The sequence below is a fragment of the Nicotiana sylvestris genome, chromosome 3, assembly GCF_000393655.2.
Source record: "Nicotiana sylvestris chromosome 3, ASM39365v2, whole genome shotgun sequence".
NCBI classification, from domain to species: domain Eukaryota; kingdom Viridiplantae; phylum Streptophyta; class Magnoliopsida; order Solanales; family Solanaceae; genus Nicotiana; species Nicotiana sylvestris.
Window position 1 is genome coordinate 160,713,656 of NC_091059.1, and position 19,046 is coordinate 160,732,701.

Here is a 19,046-nt window from a genome sequence, read left to right on the forward strand (position 1 = left end):
TTTTTTTTAGTTCTTTATTTTGCTTTATTGCTTTTAATTGATAGGAACATGATCTGGACAGGCAAACTCTAGGACTTTTATTTCAGTCGAAGTTAGAGGTTGTTCCTTAATTTTATTATATTATTCAGGGAATGCCCCGAGTAACTTGTAAATATTTTTATTCCGAAAAAATGCCTCGTAGTATTGTGTAATTGGAGGCCAAGGGCAGACAACCTTATGGAAGCGTAGTGCAGTTTTTAGTACTTTTCGTTTAATTCTCTTTTATTAGGTAGGGACAACCTCGAACCTCCTTTGTATTTATTTTTCCTTTTGTGTGTTTTACCTCGACTAGATTATTCTTAAAATCCAACCGAATCAAGTATGCAACTGTGTTTTTCACGAGACTTGAGGAATGCCTAACACTTTCTCCCCCAGTCAAATGAACCCCTTACTCAGAATCTTTGGTACAAATCAATTTATTGGAGTCAAATATGTTTTGAAAGGAAAACTATTTTTAAAATGGTGACTTGGCACACTGAAACTAAACGTCAAGTGACGACTCTGAGAAAATCTTTTGAAACACATATTTTGTCACTTTCATGATTGAAAACCCTTTTGAGCTTTAAAAATCACTTTATCTCTTTTAAAAATGGTTAAGGTAAAAAAGGGGTGTGACATCATGTACCATCCATATGAAGAATAAATTTATAATATTATAAAGAAAAAGTAAAGTACGAGGTAAAATTATTAGTATATAGAAAGATAGGATAAAGTATAAAATATGATTATTTAATAATATGGAAGGACAAAATGAGAGGAAAAAAATAAGGGAACGATGCGATCATACCAAATCGGTCGTTCATTCGTATTACGTAATTGAATAATACGATTCAATAATATTTAAGTAACAATCAAAATAAATATTATATTTAAAGTAATAATACGATATAATACAAGTGCATTAGATAACAACTATCCAAACAAGCTATAAATTATACTCCATAGTCTAATCAACATTTTTTCTCAAATGTGTGTTAAAACTTTATAATTATGATTATTGAGGCGCCAAATGAAAAAAATGAAGTACAAGAAAATAAGAAGACAGCAACCGCCGGCCGCCGCATAGGTGGTGGAGCCAACCGGTATATGGAGCCCACCATAGTGTTCAATCTTATAATCTCAGCACGTGTGACGTGGCATGCATCTAGAACTAAACATATAAATGATCTTTTACTCCTTGGAATGTTCCACAAAATCTTCCCTCCCACTGCCCTCACTTCTTTCATCTAATAACTAAACAAGAAGCTGAAAAATTCCCCCTTCCATTTAATTCTTCACTTCCCTTTTAATTTCACAATTATCCATATATCTATACTACTCTCCTCAATGTATGCCTTTTTCTTCACATTCTCTTCCCCGAAATCCTAACCGGAGCTGTCAATGTCGGAGTTTCCGCCACCGACGGATGACGGAGCAATGGTTGCACACGACAACGTTGGCTCCAAACGCCACCGTCGTCCCAGCGTCCGGCTAGGTGACATCGGCGGCTATGATTCTTCTTTCGACCAACACCAACGAAGGCCCAAATCTCTCATGAAGTCTCCGTCCAACAAGGTTTCCAAAAATCATCATCTCACCAACTTATCAAGTAATCAAACCCTAACCCTAGTTGATACTAACCCTAATGGCAATAGCAATTTTATGAAAAAATTCAATAATAGGACTAATGTTGAGGGGGAGGGTAACGGGGATGCAAATTTGGATAATGTTGCCATTGATAGTTGGAAAATTAGGAATTTGAAATCCAAGAAAGGTCCAATAACCAAGAAAATGAGGTCTTGTTGGGCTACCAAAGATGACAAAATACTCAGTACTGATGTGGAAGATTTGGAGAATAATGAAAACTCATAACATAGCCCAGTTCATTCCCCTGACAATAATATAGATATTGACATTTATAGAGGAATTGGTAATGTGAATGGTAGGAAGACGGCGACTAGGGTTTCAGAGGAGGGCCCAACTACTGATACAGAGGCCCGAGATTGGAACTGGGGTTCACAGAGGAATGGGGTTAAGGTGTGGCTGAACCAGCTGGGACTTGGTCGGTATGCCTCTTTGTTTGAGATTCATGAGGTTGACGAAGAGGTTTTACCAATGCTAACGTTGGATGATCTTAAGGATATGGGAATCAGTGCAGTCGGATCGCGAAGAAAAATGTATTGCTCAATTCAGAATCTAAATAAAGGGTTCTCTTGAGTGAAGGAGCATGACCTGTAAGGCTTTTGTAGTTGCATAGGCTTACTGTTGAAATTTTGCCGATCATTAGCATTACTTGCAGCTTAACCTCATAATTTTGCAGATATTTTAGTAGTTTAGAGTTTAGAATGCACTCTGATATAAAAGTGTGGTTTTGTAGTGTATAGTGCTCTGACTGTTGGTAACATCTTTGTTAATTTTGTCCTAAATAGATCAAAACTTTGAGACGTGCAATATAGAGATGCGTCAATCAAAAATGAATGATAGTTGCTCTTTTAGTTTTCCTAATAAATTTGATGTCCAAACTTCATTTCAATCTTATTTAAGCGCCACGGGTCTTATTTGGTAGCTGAATGCGCATTGCTGCTACTTTCCAAATGACCCTGGGATTCCTTTCTTAGAGTACCTGCAGCATTCAGTGAATTATATCTTCAATCTATTGCATAAGGAGCTCTAGAGAACATTTTCCTTGTGATAAGGTAAAAGATTATTTTATGGGAAGGAGCTCTAGACAACATTCTCTTCAGCCATTATCTAATGTGTGGTTAATTTGGATTCAGTAGCCAATTTTGTACTTGATGCTGCAGAATTTTGGTTATTGATGTGTTTGCTATATTTTTGGGTCTATATCAACTGCGTGAAACTAATATTCTGTGAATAATCTTATAGTGGTTTGCAGTTCCTATGTGTTCTTATACTTTTGTATGTCCGTGTTAAGATCATATTTGTATGAACTGTGTGGTACTGACTTTTAATTTTTTGCTTGGTTTTGGGAGTTGGCAATCATAATGTGAACTCTGAGCTTCACAGTTTAATGTCTCAAAGATTTCTTGCTTAAGTGAAACTGTTGCGGGGCTGTCATGACCTAGGCCCGTGGCACAAATTGTCCACTTCGGGCCTAGGCCCGCACGGTTTTGCCTTTTTAGGCTACGCCGCCTCGAGCCCCAAAAGCGCGCGTCCGTGCGGGTCTAGACTCAATGCGAACAATTCGTGCCATGGGCTTAGGTCATGATACATATGTTATCAAAGCATGTGATGCCCGTGAAGGAGGGCGGGCGGTTGAGAGCGGGTCAAGTAGGACTAGCACGCTTCTAGGCTGACAAGTTTCTGAAGAAGGGGTGCACATGTTACCTTAGACGAATCTCACATTGGAATGCAAGAGGAAAGTGAAGAGCTTTATAAGGAACACAAGTTCACATGGTACACACGCTTTTGGGGCTCTAGGCGGCGTAGCCTAAAAAGGTAAATCCATATGGGCCTAGGACCAAAGCGGACAATTCGTGCCACATAGGGTTGTGCATCGGTCTAATCGGATCAGACTTAGCACATTTCGGATTGTAAATTTGGATTTCGGACTTTGTAAAATGCAATCCGAATCCAATTCGAATTAAATTGGATCGGATAGGATTTTAAAGTTTGGATCGGATAAATATTTCGAATTTTCGGATCGGATTATACGCCTTATTAAGGCTACTAACAATCTAATTGGCTATTGCACTTTTTAATGCTACTGCACTTTTTAATACTACTGCTACCATTCTGTTAAATTGAAAGGCACTTTTTAATGCTACTGCTACCATTCTATTAAATTGAAAGGCAACAAATGTCTTTTATAGCAATAGATAAAACAAAAGTTTCATAGCAAAATAAAATAAACTGAAATTCTAAAAAATGTCTAATAAGGGAGAGGCGTTGTTTTCTGTTGATAGGAAGGAGAGATTGAGAATGAGAGATACAAAGATAAGATTTAATAGAAGCAGGCAGAGCAATTTGAAGAGAAGTTAGAGAGATGCTTCAATATAAACTAAGAAAGAAGAGTCTAAAGAGAAGCAGATGAAATGAGAAAACTTAACCCTAAAATGCAAGTCTAATATTTATACATGTCCATATAATTTGGATTTCAGGTCGAATTGGATTAAAATTATACCAATCCGAATCCGATACGAATATCCAAACTTTTATAAAATATAACCCATATCCGATCTGAATATCGAAAATCCGAATAGAGTGGATTGGTTCGGATTTTCGGATATCCGATCCAAATGCATAGTCCTAGTGCCACGGGCTTTGGTTATGACAAATATGGTATCAGAGCGACAGCTTATTGAAGCAGCTTCTACTCCTAGTGTGGATACTATGCATCCACCTCCCTCCATCATGGAAAACACACATCATCCAACACAAGAATTGGTAGTGACAGAACATGCTCAATCATTCAGCTGTCAAATTTGTACCAATGTGTTGTTACCCGATCGAAAGTTCGTGAACCAAATTTTTTGTTCTCTTCTTTTCTATGTCAATTGTACCATAAAGTACATCACCATGAAGCTTGAGAACAATATAGGACATATTCTGTGTCCATCCCCGGATTGCAACTAGCAAGCTTGCTAAAAGCCACGTCGTTTTCGTCGGTCAACTACTCGCATTTTAACCCAGAGTGCCACGGAATCATGTAGTGAAAGCAAAAACTTTTCTTACAACTGAGACATACTGAGCGCTTAGATTTTCCCCCACAAGTGTCCAGAATCAATGCCCAACATTTCTGATTTGGACAGTAACAGTGCGGAAACACTGAAACAGAGGACCGACATAGCATATCTCCCCATTTCACAAATAGCTCTGGACCCACAAGATCCAGAGAGGATATGGGGTCCAAAAGCTAGTCACAATCCGGGCAGGGATACAAAATATGTCCTATATTGTTCATAAGCTTCACGGTGATGTACTTTATGATACAATTGACACAGAAAGGATGAGAACAAAAAATTTGGTTCACGAATTTTCGGTCAGGTAGCAGCACATTGGTACAAATTTGACATCTAAATGATTGAGCATATTTTGTCACTACCAATTCTTGTGCTGAATGATGTGTGTTTTCCATGATGGAGGGAGGTGGATGCATAGTATCCACATTACGAGCATGAGTTGCTTCAATACGCTGGTGCTCTGATACCATATTTGTCATGACCTAAGCCCGTGGAACGAATTGTCCGCTTTGGGCTTAGGCCCGCACGGATTTGCCTTTTTGGGCTACGCCGCCTCGAGCCCCAAAAGCGCGCGTACTATGTGAATTTGTGTCATTCATTATATAGCTCTTCACTTTCCTCTCCCATTCCGATGTGAGATTCGTCTAAGGTGGCATGTGCACCCCTTCTTCAGAAGCCTGTCAGTCCTACTTGACCCGTCGTCATTGGCCCGAGAGAGGAAAGTGAAAAGCTATATAAGGATGCACACTTTTTCGGCTCGAAGCGGCATAGCCCAAAAAGGCAAATTCGTGCGGGCCTAGGCCCAAAACGGACAATTTGTGCCACGGGCTTAGATCATGACAGGGGCCCAACCACATTGAATAGAAACATTGCTGTGGAACTTTTAGATAGAATGACAAACCACATGGAAGACATACTTGAGTTACAATGACCCTGCTGATCACTTTGTGTTGCATATATTGATGTTTAGGAAGTGCTTCTTCATCGAAAATGAGATTCGGTCTGCTTCTTGATTAAGATAGTCATTTGTTTACCATCACTCCTTTGCTGAAGAACTAAGCACTTGATGATTGATCTCTCTGTTTGTTGATGCCTTCACCAATTGTGGAGTGTTATTCTCCAACTCTGAATGTGTCTTGAGAGTTATGTAACCCCTCTATTTATAGTTGTAGAGGATGGACAGTCCAGCTACATATGAACTCTCTTGCTTGATTCTGATTGGCTCGTGTCATTTTAGACACTTGGCGACCTGTGGTTGGTTCTTGATTTTTGACTTGGATTGCCACATCATTTAACACGTCGCATCATCTTGTTGGCTTTGGATTTGACTGGACATGTCAAGTGAACATGGTACGAGTCTGGGCCTTAAGATGAAGAGAACCTTGGGCTCGAAAATAATAAAATGGACTAATTTAACTTGTAAAGCCCAAATTAATTATTTAACCCAATTGAATTTAATCCAAATTTTGTATGGATTAGACCCAATAAATTTTATATGTCTACAGATGCCCCCTACTTCAAGGTTTGTCCTAAAATGACTTATTGAGACTTGAAGACGAGGCTTGAAGTACCAGTAAGACAATTATTATTATTTTCCGACAAAAGCCTCTTTTGAACTTAATTACACACATCTCCTTCGAAGGAAAGCAGGATATATCAAAATTGAAATTTCTTTCATGTAAAATTCTCCAAAATAATTGCTTGGTTAAATCTGCTTAATTAAAGAAGGAGTTGCTTTTAATATTTTCCTTCTCCGGTTAAGAGATCAATCTAAGATCTTCTTAAGGACAAAAAAATCAAAGTAATTACATCTTTTGACTTAGAATTACTATTTTTAATGCAATTCTTCTGGGAAAGAATGACTAAGTCCAAACATTAAGCAAAGTCACATAACTCACCTACCTTAATTCGTGTTTGGATATTAATTGAAATCCACACATGACGAGTTCTCAATTTATGTTTCATTAGCACACGAAATCTTCTTTCTTCATCTTCAGTCCAACTTATTCACGGGATAATTAACTTCAATCCGATAACTCTCTTCTTTTCCGTTTAAAAGGAGAACTCTTCGTGCGATCCCTATAAAAAGAGGACCAAGCCAACTAGTTTTCCATCACAACTGAATATCAAGCTCCTCTGTGTAACTGGGTCGAAGCACCAAAACTGATACTAGAGCTTCTTCCATCTCCAATTGCTTTCATGAACTGCTTGCACTCTACCTTTCTTTCATTCTTTTTTTTGTTCTTATCTCCTTAATTTTCTCTTGAATCATGACTCGTTCTCTCTCTCTTTTTTTCTTATGCAGCAAATCATTCAATTTAAACACATAGAAAAGAGAACTAGAAGCAATCAAGCGCGTGCCATACAATAATTTGAGGATGAAGTTCTGCTTCCTATATTGCTTCTTTATTCAGAATTAATCCATATTGAAGGATTCCACCAGCATGAGAAGCCAAATTTGCAAACTTCGAGCAATGGAGATCGCTGTTCAAGACCAAAATTTTTGCCACAAGTTAAAGCTTCGTGCTATAGGCACCGATACATGTCATGCTGAACTAGACTGTTGTGAGCTTCCGATGTCTTTTTTATGTCAAACTAAAGCGCCATGCTACTAAATCATCGTGTTATTGGCACCGTATCTACAGAAACTTCACGTTGTTGGCATCGAGGATTTCCAAATATTTTTCTTTTGCAGGATTTTACGAGAGTACCAGCAGTCTTTGATATCCCTAGGAAGATGAATTGCAAGCAAACCACTAGTCTCTTTGTTGCGGCTCGGCGAGAAAGACACATGAAGTGTCTTTTCAACCTCGGCGACGAAATCCCTACTCTTGGAGGCTCGGAGAGACCATATTTCATCAGTGGCGAGTGAGACATGTACCATATCGCATTGTTGCAGGCTGGCGAGCAAGACAACTGGAGTAGGCTTTTCCAACTTCGGTGAGCAAGCATTTGGCGCGTCTATGCTGTTTTGACATTTTAGCATTTTATGCTCGCATTGAAAAAATCGTATCTCGACCTAGGAGTGTTCAAACTGAAATCCGCTTAGTTCTGCAGAATCAAAACTTGCACCACCGTGCAATATCCAAAATTTGGGGCCAAATTCCATAAGGACAAGTCGGAATGAACTTTTGAAGGCGATGCACAAGTCTGTCATTTCGGTTTTACAGCACTGCATGCTATCATTGGAACGCACATATCTCAAGCTAGGAACATCCAAATCGCTAGCCGTCTGTGCCACTGGAAAGAAGACTCAGAAATAAGGAAATCCCTAGAATATCATGAAAGGATTCCTAGCAGATTAGCCGCAGCAATATTTTGAAATTGACCCACCTGTTTGCCGAACTCGCTATTCAGCTTTGTGCGCACTCGTGGAAAAATTCATATCTCAAGCTACGGGTGTCGGAATCCTGAGACGTCTGCACCATCAGAAAGATAAGTTCGATACCTACAACACCTGAAGATATCGTGGCAGAACTCCTTTTATATTGGTCGCGATATTACTTTGAAGTCGCTCCTGATGTCTGCCTTGCTGCTTTTCAGCTTTGTGCACTTTCGTCAAAAAAATTCATATCCCTAGCTACGAATCTCCAAATTGCGATCCGTTTGCACCGTTAGAAAGTAAACTCAGAGACTGCAACACCTATTAATTTCATGTAATAACTCATTTTGATCTGGAAACAGAAAATTCTCAAAGTGTACCTAGCAGCAGTAAACTTTCAAATTTGTGTAGTTCCGGCGGAAATAAAATCTTATTTTGAGCTAGGAGCCTCCAAATCACAAACTGTTTGTGTTGTTTGACACTAGGTATATGTAGCTACAACATGTGAAAAGTTAGAGGTAGGACAGACTTTAGATGGACTGCAGTGGCTTTTCGAATTTGATCGAGACGTCCGTTGAGCTCGCTTTCCAACTTTGCGCACTCCTGCGGAAAAATTCCTAGCTTGGGCTACGGGTGTCTGGACCATAAATGGCTTGATTCTACGCCATTTAGACGTGAAGAAATATAACCATGCCGTAGATCAAGGCTCTATACTTTCAGAGTTGTCCCATTTTGAGATTGACTCCACATTCTTGCATATAGTAACTTCAAGTACCTTGCTTCACAAATATTAACTCTTGTTTATTCCTTTTGCAGAGTCGCGAAGGAGCTCAAAGGGTCTGATAAGTAGGATTTTAACATGTTTTATACCCATGCTTGCCTGCGCTTTGAGTGTAAATTGCTACAAAATAGTCCCAAAAAGCTTACAGATTGCGCTTGATTGCAGGTTTGAGCTATAAAGTGACAAATCGTCAAAGATCGACTCAAATTGTAGTGAAACTTGCTCAAGTGCCAAAGATCAGTAGAGTGAAGACATTCAGAACTTGGTGCAGACCGCACCATCATGTCATGCGGTCGCACCATAGAAGTTCAGAGACTGTGAACTTACAAGACATGCCCCATGCGGTTGCGTCCCAATTCATGCGGCCCGCGTCTCACTCATGCGGCCGCACAATTTTGCTATGCGGTCGCATCCAATAAGTTCAGAGAGTATTATATTCCAGAAGCAAACCACGCGGACGCGTCCAACTTCATGCGGCCCGCGCTCCCCCCATGCGACCGCACTCTATGGTCATGCAGCCGCACAACAACTTTGTGCGGTCTGCGCCAGTTTTCATGCGGCCGCACCCCAACTTTGTGCGGTCCGCATCACCATTTTCAGAGAGCAAAATTCAGAGGTCAAGCAACCCAGTGCGGCCGCGTGCCATCTTTGTGCGGTCCGCACTAACCCCGCAGGGGTATTTTTGTCTAGTTTTTTCAGCCCACTATAAATAGAACATTTTACCATTTTTAGGTCAAGTTTTGTACAATTGACAGCTGTTGCACTCGTGAGACTTATGTTTTGGCCTATCTTGGGCATTTTTAGCTTAGTTTCATCATAGATTATTGTAGTATAGCATTAGCAATTAATTAATATGTGTAAGCACGTGATTTTTGCCCTATATGAGAATTACTCCCAAAAATAAAAAAAATAATAAATAAAATGATTTTTTCTTTGGTGTGCAATTTTGTGATATTTTGAATAATTATTTGTATTTGTCTGTGCGTGTTTATTTGCTAAATTAATAAAATACAAAAATATGTCGCATTTTGCATATAGGATTTAATTCCACAATTGTTAATAATTAGATGTGTTTTACAAAAATTTAAAAATTACGAAAATAGGCATCGTTTGCATTTTTAGCATTTAATGTTCAAATATACAATTTTATGCTTAATTATTATTTAATTGTGCGTTAATTGATATTGGGAGTTAATTTGCGCTTTTATGACTTAATTTAGTTCTTAATAATAGTTTAAGTATTTTTATAATTTAGTTTTAGAAAATAAAAGAAGAAAAGAGAGCGAAAATATAAAGAAAGTAGGAATTGGGCCTCTTCTCCGATTTCAAGCCACAGGCCCAAAAAATGGTCCAACCTTCCCTATGACCCAGTCCATTTCGAACTGGGTTGACCCAGTCCATAACCCAACACCCCTATTATTGTACAAACAAAATAAAACAAAAAAAAGTAAGAAAACCCTAAAAATGCCTAAAGCATCCGCCCCTCCCCCCTATTCTCCTTCTTCTTCCTCAAAACTCCAAAGCACAACCATGGCTGCCTTTGACCCCACTCCCTCTCATCCAAACACCATCAACAAACAGTTCGTCATGACCAAAGGACCCCAAGAACCATAGCTACTGCTGTCCGCGTAGCTATCTCTGCATCGTCACTTCATCTTCTTCGTCTTTCGTCAAGCTCGAGCTTGAGCTTGACATCCATGGCTGCCCAGCTCCACCAAGCAGTCCGCCATTGCCTTCGTCGACCGCTCGCTTCCATGGCAGCTGATTCCGCGCCAACTTCTGCTGCTTCATCGTCCAAACCCCACCGGCGCAGCTGCTACTTCATCGATCAAACACCACCGGCGCCGCTGCTTCTCCTGCCTCGTCGTGGCAGCTGGGTATGTCTCCTCCATCGTGCTGCTGCTACCGTTGCTGGTTCGCCGGAGCTGGGTCGTCGTTGTTGCTGCCGGCGCTGCTGCTTCACGTTCCATGCTTCGGCTCTTGCTTCGTCTTCTTCGTTATGTCAAAGTTTCGTTGGTTTCATTTAGAGTTCATTCGATGTTCGTCGTTGGTCATTTACGGTTAGTTGTTTTGAATTTTATTTTGTCCATTTTCGTTTTTATATTTCTCAAAATTAAAATCGTTAAATATTTGATTCTTGTTTTGTTCGTTGTTCATCGTTGAAATCGTTTTTCTAGTTTGTTCATGTTCATGTGCTTTGTTAAAATTAATTTTCAGATTTCAAAATAGAAGTTTAATTAGTTGTTTTCATGTTTATTTCATGTTTGTATTATTGTTTAAGTGAATATTTGTTAGTTTAATATTAGTTAGATACAAATTGAAGTTTAATTAATTGTTTCTTCAATTTGTTTAATGTATTTTATGTATTTTCCGGAAATTGTTAATATTGTTAAGTTCAAGTTTAAATTCATAATTGTTTCTTCTTAGGTTTTGTTTTGTCATTTGCCTAAAAGAATTTAGTTGTAATAAGGGAAGTATGTTGGTTTTAATCATTTTAATCCGTCGTTTTTATTTTTAGATTTAATTCATGTTCATATTATGTTTGTTGATTTTGAATCCGAAATTTGTATAGTTTGATTTTTTGTTTATCATTTATGATTATCTCTTGAATTTGTCTCATAATCTTGTTTAAGTTTGATATAGGAATTGTTGGTTGTAATTTTGTTATGGTTGATTTTGAGTTCAATATTATTGAATTTAGAAATCTAAATATACTTGTTTGATTGTTGTTGTTGTTTAAATCCGAAAATAGGTTTGTTGTTGCTAAAAATATTGTTCAATCAAATTTTAGTTGTTCTTGGTTGTTCAATTTGTGTTCATATGATTTGTGGTTGAAATCATGTTCATGTGATTTGTTGTTGAAATGTTGAAGAAATCATGTTCATGAAATTTGTTGTTTGAACATTGTTAGAAATTAATCATATTGTCTATATTTTGGTTAAGTTTGATTAATTGATGTGTTATAGCTGATGGGTAGTTTGGTAATTCATAGTACTTTCGGGGGTAAAATAGTAATTTGTAATAGGGTCGGAGGGGTAGTTTAGGAATTGTACATTTTTGTATTTGTTTATATGAAGCATGAGGGACAAAATGAAATGGGGTGAATTGTGATATAGTTGTTTAATATAAAGGGGGGGACAAGACAAAATTTAGTGGGGGGAATCTTGCATTTATTTATGTTAGGCATGGGGGACAAAATATAATGGGGTGGTGTGATATGTTTATTTAATGTAATGGGGATGAGTGGGAAGATAATGGGTTTGGTAGAGAAAATGGATTGATTTTAATTGATTAAAAGATTTATGGGTTGGAGGATATATAAAGAGGTCTTGAATCAGATTTAGGAGGAGAGAAAAAATTTAAGAGAAAAAATTCCGAAAAAAAAATACTAAGATTTTAGAAAAACAAAAAGAAAAATATTCTGGAAATTCAAAAGAAGAAGAATATACACCTGATATATAGTCCAAATATTCTGAGATACGGATTGAGAAATTAAGGGTTAAACACTAACTAGTCTTTCAAAAATCTGAAAAAGTTTCCCTTTGCTTCTGTCCGTTGGTTGTTGTTGTTTCCGGATTTTGTCTTGATTTTAAAATCTGTCACTAAGTTTCTCGTCGCTGGTTGTTACTAGTTGCTGGGATTGCTGTTGTTGTATGCTACTGAATTTCTGCTGATCTCTCACTTTTCTTTTGCTTCCAATATCAGGTACACAACTGACACGCTGATTATTGTAAACTGAAACAGGAAGCATGAATACAAAAAATGAAGAATTGAAGTTCTAAATTTATTTTGAATTATATTCTTAATTTTATTTGTATATATAAATTATTTAGCTTACAAAAATCGGAATCATGTAGCTATTTAATGTATATATAGTGGAACATCCAACGATAGCTTAACGGATGAACTATCTATATATTGCTTAAAAATAAATAAATGGTGTAGTAACTCCGTCTAAGTTAAAAATCAAACGAATAGACCATTTCAGAACTTGTAAGAAAATTGTTTAGTTAAATAATATTGGTTAATTCCAGCATGTAATTGTTTTAGGATTAAAATTAGATTGCCAAGTAAATAAATAAATGGTGTAGTAACTCTGTCTAAGTTAAAAATCAAACGAATAGACCATTTCGGAACTTGTAAGAAAATTGTTTAGTTAAATAATATTGGTTAATTCCAGCATGTAATTGTTTTAGATTAAAATTAGATTGCCAAGTAAATAAATAAATGGTGTAGTAACTCCGTCTAAGTTAAAAATCAAACGAATAGACCATTTCGGAACTTGTAAGAAAATTGTTTAGTTAAATAATATTGGTTAATTCCAGCATGTAATTGTTTTAGGATTAAAATTAGATTGCCAAGTTTTTTTTTTAATTTGACAAACTGAGAACATGCCTAGTATAATATAATTAGGTAGTAATACGTGAGCCTGTGCCCGTATTGGCAACAGACTGCTTTGCTTGTACCATTTTTTAGAATTTACGAATCATATTCGAAACTCAACTATAACAACTCAAGCATGTAAATAAATTAAGACCTTTTCTCTTTCATTTTCGTAGAGACAATTTTAATAGAAAATGTAGGCACTTTAGGATTATCCTGATAAAAATAAATGAGATGAGCCTCGCCAAATAAAACGCACAAATTGCGGGGCCCTCGATAAATGTTTAATTAAAATTACTTAGACTTCGGGATGAGCCGTTTAGCAAAATTCCACGGCCTTACCCAGAAATAATAATACGATAATTGCTTCAGGCGTGCATTTTAATAATCTTACCTTCTTAAATTCGGGTGCGCATTTATGTGACCCAAATCCAAATCTCAACGGAGTCGGAATGTATTAACAACCATGGGCGCATTGATTGTGACATGGTTCGAAATGCATTTTTACAATGTTGCAATTCCATAAAAAATAAATAATAATAAAAGCGGTTTTAAACTTAATGAAAGCACATAAGTAATAACATGTAATAAATCAGATATCTAGCCATTATAACAATTTAAGCGACCGTGCTAGAACCACGGGATTCGAGGGTGCCTAACACCTTCCCTCGGGTCAACAGAATTCCTTACTTAGAATTTCTGGTTCGCAGACTTCATTTGGAAAGTCGAATATTTTCCTCGATTTGGGATTCAAGATAAACCGGTGACTTGGGACACCAAAAGCCAAACCTTTCCCAAGTGGCGACTCTGAATTAAATAAATAATCCCATTTCGAATATTGTCACTTAAATTGGAAAAACTCCCTCGCGCATTTAACCCTTCGGGGCGGGCGCGTTAAAAGGAGGTGTGACAGCTCTGGCGACTCTGCTGGGGATAAACCCAGAACCACTGGTTCAGGGTTCAAGAATTCGAGCTTAGAATAATTGTTATATTTGGCTTTATCATCTGATCTTTATTACATGTTTTGGCATAACGTGCTAAATGTTGTCTTTTACCGCTTTGATATTATCTGAACTGTATATAAACTGTGCCGAAACCCCTCTCTTCTTACCTCCGGGGAGAAGCTCGCTGGTCGAGACTCCCCATGCTGTTAGTGTCAATACCTGAAATAAGAAAGAGGCCGGACAAGTTACAAATCCGGACGATCTCGCGGGTCCCCGGTACGTAGCCCCCTCCTCGACTCGAGTTGTCCGCTCGAGTACACAGTCTAGAACATATACCCAGGTTATAAACCTAGTATAACGAAACCTCATGCCGGATCCCTAGTAGGAACGCTTATTTGCATCATGTTGCATTTGACGTAGGGGACTCAACACAGGGGTTGGGTCCGTCTAGGACAGACAACCTGAAATGAAAATACCATCATGCTACATCCCGTTTGTTGGCGCATTTATTTGCTTCAGATCTGCATGCTGACCGGTTTCTAAAAAAAAAAATCAAAAAAAAGGAAAGAGAAAATAGCAGCGTAGGGAGATAATTACATATTTTGGAAAAGATAAAACCAATGTCCAAGTAGTGTCAAAACCTCATCGGAATTTTCTAAAAAAAAGAAAACAAAGTGAAAACAAAATTTGTCTTTTAGTTTGATTTATATATAAAAACAAAAAAAAAATTCCTTTTAATCACTTTCAAAATCCAAAAACGGGTATTTATCTAAAAGTAAAAAAAGGGGAAAAAAATCAAAACTCAAAAAAAAAAAAAAAAGAAAAAAAGAAAGAGGGATATTTGTTCCGTTTTAAAAAAAAAGATTTTTCGAATTTTTCTTTTTTTTAAAAATAAAAAGGGTGAAAAGAAGTTTAAAATTCATAAATATTTCCTTTTTTTTAAAAAAAAAAAATTCCAGAAAAATACTTTTTTCCTTTAAAAGATTGTAGTCAGAAGGAGTTTAGTTTATTTGTACTCTACGCCTGATTGACCGAACTACGCCGGTTTGATTCTCACAGGGTGTGAGATACGTAGGCAACCCTCATCGGGTCCAACCTTCCCTTTTTCAGAAATAGCCAAAATGTCAGAATTTTTTTTAACTTCATCATAAATGAGTAGGGTGATGCTGTTTTGTCAAGAATAGCCGAATATTCCCGAAAGGGACGCCGGAAGGCTGACTTTGAACAAACAGCCATTTTTGTCATTTTGAAATTTGATCAATTTGCCTGACAGCCTCGGAATCCTCGTCCCCGAGGCTCTGTGAGGCCATGTTCCCAATGTCGTGTCACCATTCTAAAAAAAATCAAGTGATTTTTTGTTGTCAAAAACAGCCGAACGTTCCCGAAAGGGACGGCGGAAGGCTGACATTGCATAAACGGTCATCTTTGGTCATCGTTTTTATTTTTTGACCGGTTGATCCTCACAGCCTTAAAATCTTCGTTCCCGAAGTACTAAAAGGCCGCATTTGAAAACCGAATCCATTATTTTGAAAACAAAATCTTTTAAAAAAAAAAAAAATAGATAGTTTTTTTTTTTGAGTCTAATAAAAGTTTTTCGTTGGCATAATCACCTTAATAAATGTGCAGGATGAGCACAATGCAAAATGAGCACTTTTCGATAATGACTAAAATCCCTGTCAAGTTACGGCTATGGTGGAATGATCTAGGTCTTGAAGGACAAGGTGAAGTCAAGAAATATCTGAAAGGTCTCACGGGTTTACTGGAAATCCAGCCTCGGGGAGATATCATAAGAGCTTTGGTCACTTACTGGGACCCAGCGCACAATGTTTTCCACTTCTCCGATTTTGAACTCACCCCAACTCTGGAGGAAATGGCTGGGTACATCGGAAATGCTGAACTTCCATTAAGGCAAAGATACCTGGTCGCCCCAAGAGCTGTCACGGTGCATCGATTTCTAGACTCACTAAAAATACCCAGGACGGTCCATAACCCAGATTTGGCCGCCGGTTTCTGTAATCCATGCTTCATATACGACAGGTATGGTCATGTAGGAGGATTCAACAATCCGATTAACAAGCTATGCAGCAAAGGAAGTCGTCAGAAGTGGGATAAGCATAGACGGGTGGCTTTCATGATAACATTTTTGGGCCTTATGGTATTTCCGAGGAAAGATGGGAATATTGATCTGAAAATATCCGGGGTCGTTAGTACTTTGCTCACACAAAGTGACAGTACTCTCGCGCCTATGGTGGTATCTGACATTTTTCGAGCTCTCACAGCCTGCAAAGCCGGAGGGAATTTCTTCGAAGGTTGTAACTTGCTGCTACAAATATGGATGACTGAACATCTCTGCCATCGTTCCGAATTTTTGAGCCATGTTTCTTCGGAGAAGACTTGCATAGAAGAGTTTTACACGAGAACCAAAGAGATCAGTCTACCCAAAGGAGTTATGGCATGGACTTCATTCTTTCAAGCTCTTACTGCCAGCCAAATACAGTGGACACTGGGATGGTTGCCTGTTGATGAGATCATGTATATGCCAGCAACTAGAACTCATTTCCTACTGATGGGACTTAAGAGCATTCAACCTTACGCGCCCTGCCGAGTCTTGAGACAACTCGGAAGATATCAGATAGTGCCACACGAGGAAGATCTTAGTGCTCAAATAATTGAGATAAGCCCTGACGGACAATTTCCTGAAGCAAAAATCCGCCAGATCTGGAATGAATGTCAATATTTGAAAGCAGATACTTGTGTGCAAGATCCGGCCAAAAGTGAAATGGCACCAGGTTACCTCGCATGGTACAGAAGAGAACTCGAACACGAAAGGCCGGCTAAAAGACCCCACATCTTGAATTTCGCCGAGTCATCGCAAAAGCAATGGGATTGGTTGGCAAAAGAAAGAGGTTATCGTACCGAAATCAGCAAGTTGAAGAAACAAGTGGAAGGTATAAAATATGAGCACAACGTGCAAGTTGCTACCGATCTGGGAGAAAAGAACAGGTTGGCTCAGGAAAACGAGATGCTCAAGGCCCGGATAAAACAAATGAGGTTAGATGCTGATAACCAACAAAGGAGTCGGTCGGATGAACGATTGATAAAAGCTCTAAGGACGGAAATTGGGGAGCGCCGGACTGAGTCAGAAAATACCATAGCGGGGCTCGAGGCACACTGGGCAAGAAGGACAGAAAAACATAATCGGCACTTACAACAGTTGGAAAGGGATCACGAGCGAACCATTGCCAATTTGAAGGAAAAGGTGGACAGAGCGTTTGAGCAAACCCGAACCCTAGGAGTTGAAAATAGACAGTGCCGCAAACTTTTAGCCCAGATGGAAGTAGAAATTCGGCAGTGGCAAAATCAATGCCTCCAGGATTCTCGGGTTATGACAGCCCGTAATGATCAAATAGAGCACTTACTCAAAGAGAAGAGGCGAACCAGGTATAAGATCAGGACCATTGCCCATGCCATCATCAGAAGATGTCTACGGTGTGAAAACATGACCACCATTACCGTTCTCTCGGCAGTGATAGTGTATGTCAAGCAAACCATGCATGAGCTGGAACAACTTGAAAGGGATCTCACACCTAAGACCGCGGCGAGGCCGAACGATGCCCCGCGGGCGCCAATTCTCGAAACCTTGATGTATTCATAGGTCGAGTCTGTATCTTAGCCTCTTCTGTCCGTCTTTTCGCATCAGGGTGCATTAGTTTGTTTGAGTCTGCATTTGTTTTCAAGGTTTGTTTATTTTCCCCTTTTTCAAATGTTGGTTGTAATAGATTGCTTCAAGTAATAAAATGTGTGCTTCTTTTACACTCCTCTATTCCGAACTACGCAAGATCTGATTCACGCGGCATCGTGATACGTAGGCAATCCTTATCGGATCCGGTCACATTTTTAACTGCAAATAATAAAATAAAATAAAAAAGCAAAGAAAGAAAAATGGTGATAAATAAAAGAAAAGCCTAAGGAGAAGCCGGAATGACACATGTCTTTGTTGCAAGCATGTAGAAACTCCCCTGACTGTATAGGTGCATCACACCCCAATGTGAGATTACCTGTCTGTTATTTGTTTTACACTAACCGTCATGTTTGCTGATAAGTTCAGGTTCCTAGAAAAGTGGTTTGGTTTTGTGGTAATCTGGCCTCTCATACATACTTCACGAGATCAAAAGGAAACGTTCAACCACCCTTCGCTAAATCAAGAGGAATTGCTCATACATATTTCACAAGGTCGAAGGGAAGTGTCGAAATGTCTTCAGAAATTCCTCTGCCAACGATTCCTATTTCGGAGGAAAGTTCAATCTCAGTCATCCCAACTTCTGAGTCAGCAACTGTCGAGGAAAATAGGATTCTGCGTCTCCGCATGATGGAAATGTGGGACTCCTGGGCCAATGGAAAAGAGCCACTAAGTGCGATTCCTGGATTCCCTGAGCTTTTTCCTAGGGCAAGTGGGACCTCCAACATCCCCACCAATTATCCAAATACCCCATTGGGATTTCCTACCATCTCAACCTACTTTACTGGAACACCTTCTGAGTCTCTCCCCCAGGTGTTAGCTTCCGGAGCGGTTTCAGACATATTCACTGCTCCACCTTGTTCATCCACGGCACAACCTGTCTTACCCAGGCCTAACTTCGATTCATCATCCTTCACATTTCAAGCACCACCTCTTCCATTGGAACCTAGTCAGTTCACTACCAATGCTTACCCTCAGCCGTCTCGGTACGAGTTTATCGCAGGACAGGAGAAAGCCGAGAAAACGCCTGAACAAGAGGAAATGACCAGAAAAATGAGAAGCATGGAGCAAACTCTCAAAAATATACAGGGTCTGAGCGGGCAAAAAAGCGTATCTTACGCTGACCTGTGCATGTTCCCACACGTACATCTGCCCT

At 38.8% G+C, this 19,046-nt stretch overlaps 1 protein-coding gene across 1 annotated transcript; it reads left to right on the forward strand.

Annotated features, from left to right (window-relative positions):
* Positions 1–1,419: 1,419 nt before the first annotated feature.
* On the forward strand, positions 1,420–2,235 carry LOC104236179 (RNA-binding protein VTS1). The gene is made up of 2 exons (XM_009790058.2): positions 1,420–1,814; positions 1,941–2,235. Exons 1-2 carry the CDS (start codon positions 1,420–1,422, stop codon positions 2,233–2,235), a joined length of 690 nt encoding a protein of 229 aa, XP_009788360.2.
* Positions 2,236–19,046: the final 16,811 nt, after the last annotated feature.

Bases quoted from the DNA above. Each gene is read 5' to 3' on its own strand.
- LOC104236179 (XM_009790058.2), top strand. From the start codon at position 1,420: ATGTCGGAGTTTCCGCCACCGACGGATGACGGAGCAATGGTTGCACAC. The intron at 1,815-1,940 runs GTCTTGTTGGGC...TGACATTTATAG, and splicing joins CCAATAACCAAGAAAATGAG to AGGAATTGGTAATGTGAATG.